A 19,777-nucleotide genomic window follows, 5' to 3' on the forward strand; every position below is an offset into this window, starting at 1 on the left:
AATTAGAATTCCTAGAAGAAATGAAGGAAGAGATTTGAGAAAAAGTTTAAAATGCTTTTATAAATAAAATGAGAATATTTGAGGAAATTTTGTAAAAGAAATGAGAGCTGTTCAAGAAAGAATTGAAAAGGAAATTAACAGCTTGACACAAAAGGAAAAAAAAAAACCTTACCCAAGTAACAGATTCCCTAAAAATTCGAATGGACCAATTAAAAGATGATTGAGTCAACAAGAAATATAATAACAAAATCAAGACTAAAAAAAAAACTGAAGAAAAGATAAGGTATCTTATAGCAAAAAAAAAAAAAATGACCTGGGAAACAGATTGAGGAGAAAAAAACTAGTCTCTTTAGAATATCTGAATGCCAAGATGAAAAAAACCTAAAACAATATTACAAAAAAAAAAATCTCAAAAGAAACCTGCTTACATCTCTTAGAACCAGAGGGCAAAGTAGAAATAGAAAGAAGCCAACATCATCTCCTGAAAGAAATCCCCAAATGAAAACTCCCAGGAACTTCATTGCCAAAAATCCTAAGCTTCAAAAAAAATATTGCAAGCTGCCAGAAAAAAAGAATTAAGTAGCAAGGAGTGACAGGATCACACATGATTTAGCAGCCACCACATTAAAGGAGTGGAGAACTTGGAAGGCAGAAGATATGGGCTTGAAGCCCATAACTTACTCAGTAAACCTGAGTATAATAATGCCACAGAAGAAAACATGAACCTTTTAATGAAACAGAGGGATTAAGGCATTCCTGATGAAACTGCACAGAAACTTTGAATTACAAACACAGAAATGAAGAGAACATAAAAAGGTAAACATGAACGAACAATGATAAGGGAATAAAAAAGGGTGAATTGCTTACATTTAAATATGGGGAGATGTTTCATGGGTGCTCTCTGATCCCTGTCATCATCAGGGTTCATAGAAGGAGTACAATTAAGCAAGAATGGAAAGAGAAGAGAGGAAGAATACATGGGCATAGGAAAGAAAGGTTAGGGAAAATTATCTCACTAATGAGGGTGCACAAGTAGACAGCTATACAAACAATGAAAAGGGGGTTGGGGGAGGAGGGGACCTCATTGTAATCTAAACAAAAGATACAAAATAGCTCTTTTTGAGGTAGTAAAGAATAAGAATCTGAGGGGGGTAACCATAAATTGGGAAATACATGGACAAATTGTGGTATGTAAATGTGTTTTGATTGACTGTACATGTTTGTAATGGATTTTGTTATATTGGGGGGGGGCAGTTTTGGGGGGTGTGTGTGTGTGTGTGTGTAAGTAAATAAAACTTGGGAACTCTGATCAACATGATGACCAACCACAATTTCTGAGGATTCATGATGAAACATGCCACCTACCATCTGACAGAGAAGATAGATCAAAGGACAGAATGAGACTTTTTTTTTTTTTTAAGTTTTAAATGAGAAATTCTGTTTTACTTGATTACATATGCTTCTAATGGACTTTGGTTTTCTTGCTTTTTCTTTTTCTTTTTTTTTTTCTTTTTTTTTTTTTTTTAGTGAGGCAATTGGGGTTAAGTGACTTGCCCAGGGTCACACAGCTAGTTAAGTATTAAGTGTCTGAGGCCGGATTTGAACTCAGGTACTCCTGACTCCAGGGCCGGTGCTCTATCCACTGCGCCATCTAGCTGCCCCTTTTCTTGCTTTTTCAATGAGAGTGGAGGGAGGGAAGTAGAAGGGATAGAAGACAGACCTTTGAAAATAAAATAAAATTTAATTACTTTGTACTGTTCATTGAGGTGTTATTGTGTAATAGCTAGCTTTCTTTCTTTCTTTCTTTCTTTCTTTCTTTCTTTCTTTCTTTCTTTCTTTCTTTTTCTTTTCTTTTCTTTTCTTTTCTTTTCTTTTCTTTTCTTTTCTTTTCTTTTCTTTTCTTTTCTTTTCTTTTCTTTTCTTTTCTTTTCTTTTCTTTTCTTTTCTTTTCTTTTCTTTTCTTTTCTTTTCTTTTCTTTTCTTTTCTTTTCTTTTCTTTTCTTTTCTTTTCTTTTCTTTTCTTTTCTTTTCTTTTCTTTTCTTTTCTTTTCTTTTCTTTTCTTTTCTTTTCTTTTCTTTCTTGGCAATGAGGGTTAAGTGATTTGCCCAGGGTCACACAGCTAGGAAGTGTCAAGTGTCTGAGGTCCGATTTGAACTCAGGTCCTCCTGAATCCAGGGCCAGTGCTTTATCCACTGCACCACCTCATCTAGCTGCCCCCAATAGCTATCTTTATAATTTCTGTTATCTTTAACTTTTTGTGTCTTGTCCTTTTAGACGAATTGTGAGCTCTCTGGGAGAAGTCTGCAGGAAGGTCTAGTTAGATACTAAATTCCATAAGGCAAATTTTGGGGGGAGGGAAGTAAGGAAACAAGCATTTTTTTAAAGCACATCATATGAGCAGGCACTATACTAAGTCCTGGGGATAAGAAATGCCAACAAAAGGAAAGACAGGTCCTGCCCTTAAAGAGCTTACATTGTAATGGGGGAAAACTACATATAAAAGGGAGTTGAATGGGTGGAAGATGAGGGAGGAGAATGAAGGAAGCCAGGCCTACATCATAGTTTTGAAGTCTAAAAAGTCAGGAGCAGACCCTGAAGGAGAATGAAGCCTGCCTAGCCTGAATTACTCCCCAAAACAGAGTCCCTGAGTGTAGCTCACCAATGGAATAAAGGGACTGGCCTGGTTAGATGAATATTCCAAGGTCAGAAGACCTCAGGGGTAATTGGATGTTCCAGAGTGCGGAGGCCCCAGGTATTGAGGAAAGTTGCGGGATAAGACAACAGCTGAGACTTAGTCTTAAGGTCCAGAAATTCAGGAACCCAGCTGAAAGGGAATTGGACATGGAGAGGATTGGACCTATGGAATGATAGTTCTTTTACCAACAGTTAATTTTTGTCTGAATTTTAATGCAGATGCAAAACAGTTATTAATATAATCCCCTCACATTGAGTCTCAATGGCTATAGAAGAATCCAGCTTTGAGGAATTTGTAGATTTTTATGTTTACACCCGAAGATATCTTGTTTTTCTTTTGTTGGTTTTTGTGGGGCAATGGGGGTTAAGTGACTTGCCCAGGGTCACACAGCTAGTAAGTGTCAAGTGTCTGAGGCCGGATTTGAACTCAAGTACTCCTGAATCCAGGGCCAGTGCTTTATCTACTGCGCCACCTAGCCGCCCCCTGGAAGATATCTTGTAATCTCATAATTTGTAAACTTTGTATTTTCACTTTACTAGACGCTTTGCCCACCTTCTTGCTAAGAAAGATGTCTGCAATTCAGAAACAAAGAAAGATTTGCTCAAGAAGGTAAAAAATGCCATTTCAGCTACTGCAGAGAGATTCTCTGGCTATATGCAAAATGTAAGTAATAATTATTTTAAAATAGAGAAATGGCTGTTAAATCTTAGTGTGATTATTTTAGGAAAAAACATTTAAAAAATTTAACAGATTGTTTTGTTTCAAGTTGGAAAATATTTCACTAATATTTCTATTTTACTGTTTTGGAAGGTTGATTTGCAAAGGTCCAAACTTAGTGGGTTTTGTGCTGTAAGTCACTAGTAGCATATAATTTGTGCTAAGCCAATTTTTTGGAAATCCATTTTAGATTTTAAGCTACAAATTGCAAATATACTAAGATGTTTTGGAGTAAATGTCTCTACCTTTTGTATTCAGCTGTACTTTGTGTGTTTTGAAAAACTAAATCATGAAAGTTAATGGGGTTTTATATCAGGTAGCTAATTCTAATCTGAGTGAATCTTCCTTTTAGGATGCACATGAATTTTTAAGTCAATGTTTGGATCAGCTAAAGGAGGATATGGAAAAGTTAAATAAAACTTGGAAGACTGAGCCTGTATCTGGGGAAGAGAATTCTCCAGGACGAACTTCAGATGATATAGCAGCTACCAGGATATACACATGTCCTGTTATTACTAACTTGGAGTTCGAGGTCCAGCATTCTATCATATGTAAAGTGTAAGTATGCTCTATCATAGAGAAAAGTCATCTATACATATGACTTCAAAGTTAAAAGACATGTATATCATGATATTGTTCTCTGTCACTTCTTTCTCCTTCATGTCTTTAAACTCTTGCTACAGTTCTTCCTTGGTCTATAAACCAGGATTTCTATCTAAAAGAAGAATTCTAAACTTAGGATTCCTACTTTAGTAACTCAACAAATAACAAAACCCTTTTAAAATCAACTCTTCTGTGCACTCAAGACGCATCACCATCGCCATTTCACTGCCAAAGTTTTTGGGGAAAAAATCCATGTCTAATACCTCTACTTCTTGAATTAGGGGGAAGGTTTTTAGGATACTTTTCTTATACTTGTTATTTAATCATAAGATCTTGAGGGCAGTGAGTGTCCTAATCCATCTACGTATTCTCAGTCCTAGCCTTGCACAGAGTAGTCACTTAATAATTGTTTATTGAATTGATTACCAGATATTTCTATCTCCTACATCCAGTTTCCAAGTCCTCTGGATTCCTCAATATCACTGAAATCCAGCCATCTCTTTCCATTCTTACTGCTACTATACTATTTTCAAGTTCTTATTGTCACCGACCTAAACTATTAGAACAGCCTTCCACCCCTTTCAAATATGTGCTTCATAGTGGTAGAAGATTAATCTTACAACTAAATCTGGTCATGTCATTCCAGTCATTCTACTGCTCAAAACTCTTCAGTAGTTCCAAATAAAGTCCAAACTCCTTAGCCTAGCATATACTGTTGTCTACATTTTCATCCTGAGAGCACTGAGGAGAAGGCAGCCAACCTATCCTGGTGAAGGACCTTGATTTCATGTAGTGTGAGGGTAATTTGGAGTAATTGCAGATGGTTGGGTAAGGGCAGGGCTTTCAAGACTCTCAAGGGCTGTCATGCGAAAGAGGGATGAGACTTAATCATTTTGGCCCCAGAGCTCAATCTCATAAACACTAAGTAGAAGTTGCAAAGACGGAAATTTATGTCTAAGATAAGAAAAAACTTTCCGGTGCTAGAACATCAAGATGCAGAATAGGTGGCCTTCAGGTGCTAGGGGTCCTGGATGATGCCTTCAGGTTCAGCTCTTTTGGAGGGGAGAGCCTTCTTATCTTCCATTATTTACCATTCACTTATTCTGAGTTTGAACCAAAAGATAATTCTATGAACTGCTCCTGGCCTTTCCTGACTTGGTGCCTTTACTCATAGCCCACTGGAACTGGAATACCCTCTCCCCTCCTATCATTACTCCTGTGGAAGTCCTAACCATCCTTATGGAGAGAGCAACTATGCCATTGAGCTGCCTGGGTAAAGCACTTAACCTCACTGGTTCTCAGTTTTCTCCTTTGTAAAATGAGTGGGATGGACTAGGTGGCCCCTGAGTTCCCTTCCAGCTTTAAATCTATGATCTGTGATCTCTATGCAGTCTTCCATGACATCTAAGGTGTACTTGATTAGTTTTTAGAATGTCCCTAATACTTTGTACTGCTTCTTTATTATATTCCATTTTGTATTATAGTTATTTATGGAAAAGTCTTATCTTCCTTTCCAAATGGGAGGTTATTAAGGATGGGGACCATGTCTGTCTTTGTAATTTCCTCATCACCTGCCATAATGCTTTCTCCATAATAATTCAAGAAATGAATTAAATAGTTGCCTGTCTTATGATATGAGTTCTGCTTTCCTCATTCTGCTTTCTAAGGCATAGAGATATTCAAACCCATTGATTTTCCCCACTCTTTTTGTAAGTACTTTGAACTCTTCTTCAGCACCTTTATTCTCCTTTAAAAGTGATTAGTAAAATGAAACTAACTGAGCTGAGTAATGATAGAATAATCCGTCTCATTTCTTAACCTAAATACCCTTTTCACATATCTTAAAATTCATATTTGCACATGATTTTTCTTGAAAAGACTATATACTAGTTGTTTTCTTTTTTTTTTGGTAAATATTATACAGACTTTATTTACATTATGTACATAGAAACACTTTATAATTCAAATTCAAAATTAGCTCCAGCAGGTCTCAAAGAGTTATTTTATTCCCCATGAGTTCTAGGTCAGGGAAATTTAAACTTTCTCCAAATCCATCTGCTCCGAGCCTAGAACTTCAGGATTATACTAGTTGTTTTCAGTACAGAATTGGACAGGTCTTAAGTGCTAATTTCTCACTGAAAGAACCATTCACATATCTTAAATAGTAAATTGAGAGGCAACAAGAGTATAGCGGTTAGAGGGCTGGTCTCAAAGTCAGGATATCACCATTCATATCCCTCAGACATACATTGTGTAATTCTGGGGAAATCACTTCCCTCTTAGGACCTCAGACCACCCTGCCTAAGAGTAGAAGACACAGAGAGATAACTCACATGAAGGAAACGAGAAGAAAGCTTATGGAGGGGAGGGGAAGAGGGGGAAGGAGTGGGGGAGTGAGTGAACCTAACTATCGTCAGAATTGGCTCAAAGAGGGAATAAGAGTAGAAGACACAGTAGAAATACTGAGGTGCATCAGCATCTGGAGTTCTCTCCCCAGGAGCTTCCTACAGCAAAGAAACCACAGGTCCAGGATCTTTCTCTTCATCCTCCTCCTTTCCCCCACAAATAACAACAACAAGAAAAACCCACTTTTATCCTATTGTTGATTACAGTTCGTTTAACTGTAACATAGAAGGGTTTATGTTCATCATTAGATTAAAAAGTAATCCCTGTGACTAATCCTGGTTTTTAGCATCTATTTTAAGTGAACTGGAGAGGACATGTTTTGAACTTGAAGCTCAGTTGCATAGATTTTATAATTCCTTTTATTGCTTATTTTGATGACATTTCACGGTGTTTTTGTTGATTTGATTTTCTGTTCTCTTTTTACTCAGGTTAGCTAAAGATTTATCAAAGTTGTGGGACTTTTCTTTTTTCCTTTTGTTTATTTACTCGTTTGTTTTTTTGTGGGACTTTTCAAAGAACCAGCTTTTAGCTTTATTATTTCTGTAATCATTTTGATTTCCAATTTATCTGTTTCTCTTCTAATTTTTGAAAGGTTCACTTTTGTACTTATTTTGGGTTCATCTGTTGGTTTCAATTTTTTAAAAAAGGTATATACTTTTTGTTTGTTTTGTTTTGGGGTGGGGCAATGAGAGTTAAGTGACTTGCCCAGGGTCATACAGCTAGTGTCAAATGTCTGAGGCTGGATTTGAACTCAGGTCTTCCTGAATCCAGGGCTGGCATTTTATCCACTGTGCCACCTAGCTGCCCTAAAAATGTCTATTCATTTCATTAATCCTCTCCTTTTCTATTTTGCCAATTTATGTTTTTAGGAATATACTTTTTCTAGAGAATTGCTTTAGCTATATCTCAGAAATTCTGGTATATTAGTCTCATTATTATAACTGTCTTTCAGATAATTATTCATTGTTTCTATGATGTGTTCTTTGGCCCATTATTTAGGAATTCGTTATTAAGTCTCCATTTAGGTTTGTGTCTTTTGTGCTTCCTGAATGGATTACTATTTTTAATGTATTATGGTCTAGAAAGGATATGCTTAGTATTTCTATCTTTTTACATGTATTGACAATTTCTTTGTACCATAATACATGTCCAATTTTTGTAAAAGTTCCATGTGGTGTTAAGAAATAAGTATTTTCTTTGGTGGTCCCATTCAGTAAATGCCATAAATCTATTAGTGAGAGCTAATAATAATAATAATAATAATAATCCTATCTCCAGAAAAGGCTATATTTTCCCTTTTGTTGATCTTTTACATTTGTCTAACCATGAAAGTGGCACATTAAAGTCTCCTGCTTTTATTGTGTGCAATATATTGTAATTCAGCTAATTTTTCTTTTGTGTATTTGGAAGATATTGAGTTTAATAGTAACATTAGTGTATTGCTATTTCATTCCTTATCTCTATATCTGTTAATAATTTAAATATTTGTTTTTGCTTTGTCTGAGGAGTATGAGTACAACTCCAGCTTTTTGATTTCCTAAATACACAATAAATTTGCTGCAGCTCCCCATTTAAAAATTTATGTATTTGCTTTTTACATGTGTATTTCAGATTTTGTAAGGCTCTGTTTCCATATCACCAAGGTTTGTTCATCTTTGCCCTAATTAGGTTGTTGGCCTAATCATCCTGTAGTATTGCGTTGCTGTGGGTCATTGTGCAGCTCTGAGAGTAACATGAAGATGCCTGTATGTAGGGTCCTAAATTTAGAGGTATAAGGGACCTGGAGACCATCAGATCCAACCTCCTTATCTAACAAATGAGGACACAGACCCAGAGAGGTTAAGGGACTTGCCCATGATCGCATTCCTAAGTGGCAGAGGTGGGGATTTCCACAAGGACCTCTTGACTTCGTGCTCCATTGCTCAGTATCAGGCTGCATCCTGTATGTTTGAATTACCTGTGTCCTTGTTGATGTTTGCTAGGAAATGTTTTTATCTTTGACACTGAGATTTTTTAGTCATCCCAATAAAATAATACCTGAATTTATATAGCACTTTGCCCCCGTGATCTCACTTGAGCCTCACGATAGCTCTGTGCTGCAGCTGCTACAGATGTTTCACAGACGAAGCAGCTCAGCCTCAGGAAGCTATATATATGACTTGCCCCATGTCACACGACAAAAAGTGTCACAGGCAAGATTTGGACCATCCTTAGTGCCAGTGTACTTGCTTGGCTTGGGTTAGTAAAGCAGTAAAGGAGTGCCTGTTTATTTTATCTCTGTTTCCCATTCAGTGTCTTACAAAGAAATTGGTTTTTACAGGCATGACATTTTATTCCTCATTGTACAGTTGTGTTTAGAAGAATGTGTTTGTTATGTTCCTGTAGATGTGGTGAAACTGTTCCCAAACGTGAACAGTTTAATGACCTCTCCATTGACCTGCCCCGGAGAAAGAAACCACTACCTCCTCGGTCAATCCAAGATTCTCTTGATCTTTTCTTTCGGGTAAATAATATTATTTGTTGATGGAAAATGTATATTTCATAGATTTAGTTCTGATCAGTTTCTGCTTTGAAGAATGTCAGATGATTTGGAAAAAAATAATTATCCAAATAGGAATTGTGTAATATTATCTTTTGCTTTGGGGGGGCACATGAAAGGGACTTCATAAACCTGTTGATTTGTAACAAATATGTTGTAGAAGAAAGCAGATTGCTTAAGAAGGATATTCATTTAGTCTACCAGAAAATGTCTTTAGAAAATAATAGACATTTTAAAATTTTTATGAAGTATTGCTCCTTGTAATACAGGTTAATTTTTTTTAATACAAGATAGGTCTTGTGAATCTATCTTCATAAATCTGTTAATCAATATGTAAGTCCCCACTGAGAAGATCTGGGGGAATGAGTATATATGCTTGTTTTTCTTAGGTAGTATAAGACCTATAAAGAGAAGGGGGAAATTTTTCATGTTTTAGAACTTTTATATATTTATTTCTATGGTTCACAGAAATAATTTCACAGTTTTTTCTTAAACATCTTAATTCACAACACTATACTCTAAAACAATACTAAGGATTAAACTTTTAAAAGAAAGTCACCTAAAGATATCTGAAATACATAGCACTTTACGAAACAGAAATAATTTCAAGAAAAAAATTACTTCTGTGGTTCATAGTGACAGATCCTTGAAAGGCCTCTGTGAGATAATTGGAGTTTCCATAGAGTAGTACTTGTACTTGAGAATCTGCCAGGGTCCCTTTTAATTTTACATTAATTTCTGTTTTGTTGGAGTAAATTTAGGGATTTTCCCTACCCAAGGCTGTATAGTGATGGGTTTTTTTTTTGTATTAATTGACAAAGAACCTTTCATCTTTTTTTTTTTTTTGTTTGTGGGGCAATGGGGGTTAAGTGACTTGCCTAGGGTCACACAGCTAGTAAGTGCCAAGTGTCTGAGGTCAGATTTGAACTCAGGTCCTCCTGAATCCAGGGCCGGTGCTTTATCCACTGCAACATCTAGCTGCCCCCCAAATGCTATGATTTCTTTTTTTTTTTTTTTTTTTTGTGAGGCAATTGGGGTTAAGTGACTTGCCCAGGGTCACACAGCTAGTAAGTATCAAGCGTCTGAGGCAGGATTTGAACTCAGGTCCTCCTGACTCCAGGGCCAGTGCTCTATCCATTGAGCCACCTAGCTGCCCCAACCTTTCATCTTTATTAACTAGTGGGATAATTTGTGGGGTGTTCTGCTCTCACTATCTATCCTAAAGTAGGAAAGCACCCACCAAAGAGTAATTTCTTACCTTTATTTTTTAACATTATGTTCTTCAATGAGCAAGAGTCTAGGTTCTCTACCTTCCATCTTACCCTCACCTCCCCACTGAAAAAGAAATAAAAAGGAAACCCTTGTAACAAATCTATATTATCAAAGAAAATCAATTCCCTCAATGACCACTTTAAAAAATGTTTCAATCTGCACTTGAATCCATCACCTCTCTGTCATGATGTGTGTAGTATGTTGCATTACAGCCTTCTGGAATAGAGTTCTTTTGTTTGGTTGGTTTTTGTGGGGCAACTGGGGTTAAGTGACTCACCCAGGGTCACACAGCTAGTAAGTGTCAAGTCTGAATCTAGATTTGAATTCAGGTCCTCCGGAATCCTAGTCCTGTGCTTTATCCACTGCGCCACCTACCTGCCCCCTGGAATAGAGTTCTTAAATATTTCAAAGTTGTTTGTCTTTTCGGTGTTGTTATTCAGTGTTACATAAAAATTTCTTGCTTTTCAACAGAAACACTCTACTAATAGCTAAACTATGAAAGCTTTTTCCTGTTTTTTTGTTTTGTTTTGTTTTGTTTTTTTAAGTGCTATGTGTTTCAGATATCTTTAGGTGACTTTTTTTTCTTAAAAAAAAAAAAGTTTGGTCTTTACTTTTTTTTTAGTGCATAATGTCTTGTGAATTAATATGTTCCTTTTAAGAAAAAATTAAGATTTATCTTAGAGAATTTAGAAAATTTATTGGAACACAAAAGAGTCTATCTTTTGAGACCAGGTCTCACTTTTTTTACTAAGAGAAAATCTGCCAAGTTGTGGCCTTGAACCAAAATAGAATTTCACCTGGTTCAGAGTTTTTAATCCTCTCAGTGGGTATGAAGGTGCTAGTTCAGTCTTTTTTTTTTTTTAATAGGCAGAAGAGCTTGAATATTCCTGTGAGAAGTGTGGTGGGAAATCTGCTATTGTCACACATAAGTTCAACAGACTCCCCAGGTAAATTTAATCCTTGTTCAGTATTGTTTCTTTGGTATTCTTTTTACTTCTCCCTGAAAAGCAGACTACCTGAGAACAGTAGAAAACCTGAAAGATTGAATGCATATATAGGAATGCAATTAATTTTGAGAGTATGGGTTAGTCAGGAAGATAAGCAAAGTTTAATTATAAATAGGGAATGGTAATGATAATGATTTCAGGAGCAGATTGGTTTATTTGGTTAGTATGCTGCTATGCAAAGCAATTTGGGGTATTCTTGTATTTTTTTTAACTATTACTAAAGTACAGTTTTATTGTGTATTTAGTCCATATGAATTAAATGCATTTATACTTTTTTTAATCTGTTTTATTTTTTGTTTTGTTTTTACATTACCTTCCTTAACATAGTCACCCACCTACCTCCCATTACCTAGTGAGCCATTCCTTATAACAAAATTCCCTCGTAAAAAGAAAGACAGGAGAAAGCCATTGAGTAAAACTCAATACATGTGGAGTGGTACATGTGTGTTCTCCATCTCTGCCCAGAGTTTAAGGCAATAAAAATTCAGGTTTTATTACATTCCAGTTACAAAGGATGAAGCAGTTCCTTCTCTTACAGGGAATGATGCTTATAAAGCTTAATAGAAACTTCTTTTTTAATTAAAAAAAGTAAAAGCACAGTTAAGAAACCCTTGCCCTCATTTTGCAATTTCAGAGCAATCTTTAAAGAACTTAGTGAATTTTTGTTTTGTGGCTTTGGTAATAAAGGCAAATACTGTAAGAAAGGAAGCAATTTTCTATAAGTCCCTTTTGCCTGGAACTGTAGTTGATTTCCCATATGAATTTTGAAATCCAGTTATAAAGTGTTTATGTAGACTATAGTCATTTGGTCCATTAGGCAAAGATTCATTCAGTACTAAAGGTGAAAAGATCACTTTGGACTCCAGCCATGAGTTTAGTGGTTCTAAAGAGCCCAAAAGCCTTTTCACACCCACAAACTAGCTTATCTCTACATATTTCCAAACATAGATCGCTTAGCTAATAAAGGAATACAGTAAAAGAACATTTTTTAATAGGAAAAGTAGGTTTGCAGGCTTTTTTTTCTTATCTCAGGTTCCTTCTTAGGGAAAGAATGTTGAAATATGGATTAAGAGAGAGAAGTATTCTTACTAAAGGGTTATTTTGAAACATTGAAAACTTTTCATCAAAGGCTATGTAACAGATTGAAATGAACAAGTAAACATTTTAATCCAGTATCTTTTATCTGAACTTAAAAAAACCCAAAAAACATTTTAGTACATTTAGATTTTCTTTAGTATTTATTTCTAGAATTCTTAAAACACTTTCATCTACTCAGCAATCCTATGAGTCAGAAAGCAGTAAATAAAACAGAATTTTATGCTAGCCAAATAAACCCAGAAATTCTCTAATATATGGACTAAATCCAGATAGATGCTCCCAACATGTATGAACTAATGGATTGCTTCATCATCTCTTTTCTAGGGTCCTTATTCTTCATCTGAAACGATACAGCTTCAACGTGGCCCTCTCACTCAACAACAAGGTTGGGCAGCAAGTGGTCATTCCAAGATATTTAACTTTATCATCCCATTGCACTGAAAGCACAAAACCTCCCCTTACTCTGGGCTGGAGTGCACATTCAGCAATGTAAGTCCTTGAAAAAGAAATTCTTTCTCTGCCCCTTTAGCAAACCCACCTGTAATCTGTCTTGACACAGGTGGAGCAGTGAAATAGAATCAACCCCAGAACAGAAAAAAGGGTTTTTGTTTGTTTGTTCTAGTTTTCACATGATGAGCCATGTATTCATGGAGGAGAGTGGTGAGATAAAAAGATCTCCTCAAGGCGCATAAGTCTTCCTAGAAGAGTTTCTTTTTAGGGGGTACATATATTCTGTGCCATTATAGGACAATTTAATGCATTGCAGAACTAAAAAATAAATCACTGTTTCCCAGTTACTGTTCACTGGGCTGGCAAATTTCTATCAGCTTAAAAAGTGATCACTCCCAAAGTTATTAGAAAGTTATCTCATAGCTATTAAACTCAATATTCTCCAAATGGCATAGAATCCAAATTCACAAAGGAAAAATTAGCTGAATTACAATAATATATTGCACATGATAAAGGCAGTAGACTTTGGTGTGCCACTTTCATGATTAGGTAGAGCTAATAGATCAATAGAAGGGGAAATATAGACTTTAAACAATTTTCTGGAAATAGAGTTAAAAGACTTATGGTATTTACTGAATGGGACCAATAAAGGGGCGGGACAGTGAGGATTAAGTGACTTGCCCAGGGTCACACAGCTAATAAATGTCATGTGTCTGAGGCCTCCTGTGCCACCCAGCTGACCCCAGAATACACTTATTTCTTAACACCACATGGAACTTTTGCAAAAACTGGACAGGTATTATGGTATAAAGACTTTGTAAATACCTGTAAAAAGATAGAAATACTAAACATATCCTTTCTAAGCCATAATACATTAAAAATAATAAACCATTCAGGAAGCACAAACAAAAGACACAAACCTAAATGGAGATTTAATAATGAAATCCTAAATAATAATGGGCCAAAGAACAAATCATTGAAAGAATTAATAATTAGTTATAATAATAAGACTAATATACCAGAATTTCTGAGGTGTAGCTAAAGGAGTTCTCTAGAAAAGCTATATTCCTTTTTTTTTTTTTTTTTAGTGAGGCAATTGGGGTTAAGTGACTTGCCCAGGGTCACACAGCTAGTAAGTGTTAAGTGTCTGAGGTCGGATTTGAACTCAGGTACTCCTGAATCCAGGGCCGGTGCTTTATCCACTGCGCCATCTAGCTGCCCCGAAAAACTATATTTCTAAAAACATAAATTGGCAAAATAGAAAAGGAGAGGATTAATGAAATGAATATACATTTTTTAAAAATTATAAAACAACAGATAAACCCAAAATAAGTACAAAAGTGGACCTTTCAAAAATTAGAAGAGAAACAGCTAAATTGGAAATCAAAATGAGTATGACAAAGCTAAAAATCTGGTTCTTTGAAAAGTCCCACACATTTGATAAATCTTTAGCTAACCTGAGCAGAAAGAGAACAGAAAATCAGATCAACAAAATAAAAAATTTACAATGTGAAGTAACATCAAAATAAACAGTAAAAAGAATTATCAGGACCTACTTTCCCAACAAAACAGAATACCAAACAAACAAATGATCAACTTCAAAAGAATAAAATACCCAGAGGCAGCTAGGTGGTGCAGTGGTGGAGCACTGGTCCTGGATTCAGGAGGACCTGAGTTCAAATGCAGCCTCAGACACTTAACACTTACCAGCTGTCTGACCCTCGGCAAGTCACTTAACTACAATTGCCTCACCAAAAAAAAATTTATATATAAAATACCCAAAGAGAAATCTTAATCCAGTCTCAGAAAGGAGATAGAAAAATGTGGTTGTGTTTTCTTGCGTACAGTCCACATATTCTTGGAGTTCTGAGTAACTTCTTTACCTTGAGGCTGGACAGCCTTGCTTTTTTTTTTTTTTTTTTTAATTTTTTTTTGGTGAGGTAATTGGGGTTAAGTGATTTGCCCAGGGTCACACAGCTAGTAAGTGTTAAGTGTCTGAGGTCGAATTTGAACTCAGGTACTCCTGAATCTAGGGCCGGTACTCTATTGTCTGTACCATCTAGCTGCCCCTTGCTTTCTTTTTGCATGGCCACTTATTGGTAAGATTTCTTTGGCTTAGAGTCCCAGAATGGGACACTGGAACAGTCCAACTACCTCACTCAATGAAACAGGGTCTCTAAGAGGTGAACTACTCGAAGATCAAAGGGAAAATCAATGGCCATTTCTTGATTAGATGGTGCAGTGAAGTAGTATGTGGCAGTCTGATATGAAAGGTCGTAAGTGAAAGAGGAGGTACGATATGAAAATTCTTTTGTTTAGGGCCCCTCAGTGTTCTCTCTGGGACTGTTGTATAAGATGCTCTCTGTTGTTGGAGACATGATTCTTCCTCTCTGCAGTACTAAAACAGTCATATTAAAGGACAGCAGCAATGTGATCTCCAGTCACTTCTTTGTATCTCTAGCATGACCTTTCCTGTATGAGTCCTTTAAAAGTGCCTTTTTATAGTCATGTTTATTGATATTGTTGCTTGACTCTTGCTGCCGATTGTGTCCAATCGTTAGATTATTGGATTAGAGAGCACATGATGATGCTGTTTGTTTTTTCGGTCTGGTTTATTTTAGTGACCAGTATATTTAGTAGAATGCTTGTTAGTGTTATTGATCTGTCAGGGATTAGAGCCTCTAGTAAAGTGGCTTCAGAATATGATTAAAACATGTTTTCTGTTGACTGTAGCTGCATATGTGTGTATAACATGTTTGTGTGTGTGTGTTGTTTAATTTTTTGATAGTTCTCGGCCATTGAAAGCTTCCCAAATGGTGAATTCCTGCACCATCAGCACTTCTACACCTTCAAGGTTAGTTCTATCTTTTGGTTACCTAGTGATTTTTGAGGATTTGACTGGTTCTGTTCTCTAACTCCTTTTTTCTTAATTTCTTTCTCACTTTGCCTAATTCTTCAGTTGTCATCTTCATTGGCTATACTTTGGCAAAGCAAACTTTAACATTGAAACAGGCTTTAATACAGTCCTCTAAGATTCTGTTACAATGGATTCAGGAGTACCTGAGTTCAAATCTGGCCTCAGACATTTGACACTTGCTAGCTGTGTGACCCAGGGCAAGTCACTTAACCCTCATTGCCCTACAAAACAAAAAGATTCTGTTACAAGCTTGTGAGTGTTTTAGACTTGATTACTTTCTAGTTTGTGGCATTTTGTAGCCTAAGATTTAAGAGATTTCAGAATTAATCTAATTTCTTTATATCTTTTTTTTAAAGAAAAAGTGATATTAATGTCGAATATTTTATTTCTAAAATGGACATGTAGTTGCAAAATATTTGCATGCTCACATGCTTAGAGGAAACCTAAACTCAGGCATAAAGACCTGGATTCAGTGTCTTATCAGACACAGAATTGCTCTGTGATTCTGGGAAAGTTGCTTACTTATGTTCCCTAGGCCACGTGGGGATGACACTAACTTTATCTCCCAAGATGTTGTGAGGATAAAATTCAATGATGCCCTTGAAGCCCCTTGCCAACTTTCACTGATTTGACCTGGAGTCACTATAACTGTTTTCATGCTTTAGCCACTGAACTTGAGGGATTTTGAGAATGAACAGGAATAAGTACTCTCTTGAGAACCACAGTACCACAGGAATTTTCCTGCTTTCCCAGAAAATTTCAAAGGCTAGTCCTGGCCAAGGAAAGAAGCAGATATTTCCCCTTGTCCTTAATGCACTCATTCTCCAAGAACTGGTTGGAACCACCAGTATTGAATGTTATACCTCTTGCTGTGAGTGACTTGATAATAAGTCAGCAGTCTCAAAATCTAGCCTGTCTTCTAAAAAATGGCCTAAAATTAATTTTGCCAGAGACCCTTTTGCCAACAATTCCTATTTTCTTTTCTTCAATGCGGCTAATAGTAGGTGATAACTCAAAATCAGAAAGTGTTATGGACAAAATTTTCTTCTCCAATTCTTTAAAAAAGAAGCACATAATGAAATTACAAGATGAATATTTTCTTTAATATAGACAAGTTACCATCTGTGAATTTAGTATTTATTAATGGGATGTACTCTGTAGCAAATCACTGTAATTGCCACCAAAATTAAAAAGACTTCGTTGGACATTATTATTTCTTGATCTGGTCACCTGTGCTTCAAGGTCTTTTATTCTGCAAGCTTGATTTTCTATCATACTAGGAGTGCTTAGGCCCTGGCAAATTTATCAAGTTGATAAAAACTTATAAAAGACTAGTTTATGAACCAGAAAGCCACTTGGCTTTTTATAGTGTCATTTATTGCGTCTAAGGGACTCTGCATAAGCTAATTAGAAACAATCTCCTCCCTCAGCAGAGTATTCACATGGACACATTATGCCTGGAGGTTGCCTTGGTGACCATGAAACTATAGAGAGTATTGCTGCATCTTATTTCCAAGTTTCATGATCTTTTATTTCATTTATGTTTTGAAAATTTAGATTAATTGGTATTTCATTCCTGTTCTGTTTTGCAGGGCTAATATTTTGATTTGTGTTAATTCTTATAAAGAGAGATCATTCTTTGGGGCATTTCCTTATTCTTTCTTCAGCTTAGTTTATGGTGTTCAGGATACATAGAAGTAAAAATAAATCTTATGATGATGTCAAATAAATGTACTGTTTGAGCTAAATAAATTTTCCATACAAGCTCTAAGCATTCAAACTTTCATTTCGAACATCTATGAAAATTTTACTTAAATGTATTACACATTTCCAACCTGTCTTAAACCAAATACACTGAATTTATTGATGACATAGGTTTATAACTATGTCTCAATTTTTGTTCTCTACTATAATACAGGGATGCCTTGAGGTATGTTGGCCTAACTGACCCTATAATAAATTATTCTAAGCTAATCTGTTTTTATAATTATTTGGGCTTTTTACTGTTCTTTGTATTAGCTGTCACATGTATATATATCCTCACTGCTGACAGTGTGTCATCTTGTTTCTGATTTATTGCATTATATAAGAGAAAGCTTTTTGAGTGAGAATTTAAGGGTGACTTCAAGAAGGTGCCTGACTTTAATGACAGCTATCTTCTCCCAAAGCCTATTGTGTTTACTTCCCCAGCTATATTTTGAATGCTTGAAATCTGAATTGTTAATGCTTATGATATTACTTTAAATAAAAGAGTGAGTGAATTATTCCATGCACAGTGTTGTTAGATTTATTCATTGCCATGTCTGCATGAAATGTAGTTGAGAGTACCTTGTTTACAAATATAGTAAATGGTTCATTGGAACTAATCATTAGAAGAGAAAAAGACAGAAAGTAGCTGATGTATGGCTCATAGTATTGTATAATAATTAAACTTCCAAAGAGTAGTATTTTGGGAATGAAGCAAATGTATATAGATATGTCTTCAGCTTTTAGCTAAGTAATTTTCAGTTAGCACAAATATGGTATATATTCTACTAAATTTTTCTGTGTTGAAAGATAAAGTTTCCTTTTTTATTAGTGTGTCTTATGTTCCTAAAAAGACTTAACAAAGATAAATTATCCAGAACTGGAAATAATTTTTTTTTTAATTTCCAGGAAATATACATTCAAATCCAAGTGCTCCGTAGGATTCTCCATTGATTCAGACAGTGAAGATGAACTGCTAAAACGTTCTGTGGCCCTCAGCCAGAGACTTTTTGAAATGCCAAGCAGGGAGCAACAGGAAGACCTGGAAAAGGTAGGTAATTTACATGAAAATGTCTGAAACAATTTATGCATCAGTTGCTACCACATGAAGCGAGTCATATGTTCTTCAAGATGAGGGTTCAGAAAATTGATAAGGATAGATACTAAACTTTTCGAGAATAGAGTTCTTTACCTGCCTAGCTCCATAATCTGTGTACAATTTGGTGACTTGTGCTCATACAGTTTGAAACTATAAGATAGCAAGAGGATCTTCAAGAACATCGACAACTAACTCTTATTTTAAAGAGCTGAGATCCAAAGAGTTTATGTTTTTTCTGAAGGCTACATAGATTTATTAAGAAATAAGTTGCTGGGGGGGGGGGCAGCTAGTTGGTGCAGTGGATAAAGCACCGGCCCTGGATTTGGGAGGACCTGAGTTCAAATGTGGCCTCAGACACTTGACACATACTAGCTGTGTGACCCTGGGCAAGTCACTTAACCCTCATTGCCCCACCAAAAAGAAAAAGAAAGAAGTTGGTACCAGTTTTATACTTTTTACCTTTTGATCTTCAGAGAATTAGCAGCTTCTTTCTTTCTTTTTAAAAAAAAAAATGTTGTTGGTTTTTTTTGGTGAGGCAGTTGGGGTTAAGTGACTTACTCAAGGTCACATAGCTAGCAAGTGTCAAGTGTCTGAGGCCGGATTTGAACTCAGGTCCTCCTGACTCCAAGGCTGGTGCACTATCCACTGCGCCACCTAGATGCCCCTAGCAGCTTATTTCATTTTTTTGTTGTTGTTTTGTTTGTTTGTTTTTTGTTTTTTGCGGGGCAATGAGGGTTAAGTGACTTGCCCAGGGTCACACAGCTAGTAAGTGTCAAGTGTCTGAGGTCGGATTTGAACTCAAGTACTCCTGAATCCAGGGCTGGTGCTTTACCACTGCGCCATCTAGCTGCCCCTTATTTCAAATTCTTATTTCTGAGGAAATGATAGTAAAAGACTTCAAAATTTTTATTGAATCGGGGTTTCAGACTGGCTTGTGAAATCATAGATCTACCATCATTTATTAATATGCATGCCAGTTCTGTGCTAGATTGTAGGGGTATAAAAACAAAGAACAAAACAATCCCTGCTCACAAGGAGTTTATGTTCTTTTTTTTTTTATTATTATTAAGAAAAATCATAACATTTCTTCCGTGGAAGGCAAAAGCAATAATAAATCACATGTGATAATTACTCAGTACAGAGCAAAAACAAGAATATTCAAAACCTCAGAATCCATTTGTAAACCTAGAGTCACATACCCCCAGGAACAATCTGTACCACTTGAAG

The 19,777-nt window shown here is 35.9% G+C and overlaps 1 protein-coding gene across 6 annotated transcripts in view; it reads left to right on the top strand.

The window, feature by feature from the left end:
* The window catches only part of USP37 (ubiquitin specific peptidase 37), an 82,598-nt gene that overhangs the window by 28,520 nt on the left and 34,301 nt on the right, over positions 1 to 19,777 (top strand). For all 6 annotated transcript variants that reach the window (XM_043997025.1, XM_043997028.1, XM_043997024.1 and 3 more), the window contains 7 exons: positions 3,236 to 3,359; positions 3,766 to 3,971; positions 8,808 to 8,925; positions 11,101 to 11,180; positions 12,663 to 12,827; positions 15,577 to 15,642; positions 18,361 to 18,502. In XM_043997025.1, coding sequence (XP_043852960.1) covers positions 3,236 to 3,359; positions 3,766 to 3,971; positions 8,808 to 8,925; positions 11,101 to 11,180; positions 12,663 to 12,827; positions 15,577 to 15,642; positions 18,361 to 18,502 — 901 coding nt within the window. The remainder of the gene's footprint in view (positions 1 to 3,235; positions 3,360 to 3,765; positions 3,972 to 8,807; positions 8,926 to 11,100; positions 11,181 to 12,662; positions 12,828 to 15,576; positions 15,643 to 18,360; positions 18,503 to 19,777) is intronic.

The sequence above is a fragment of the Dromiciops gliroides genome, chromosome 3, assembly GCF_019393635.1.
Source record: "Dromiciops gliroides isolate mDroGli1 chromosome 3, mDroGli1.pri, whole genome shotgun sequence".
Classification (NCBI taxonomy): Eukaryota; Metazoa; Chordata; class Mammalia; order Microbiotheria; family Microbiotheriidae; genus Dromiciops; species Dromiciops gliroides.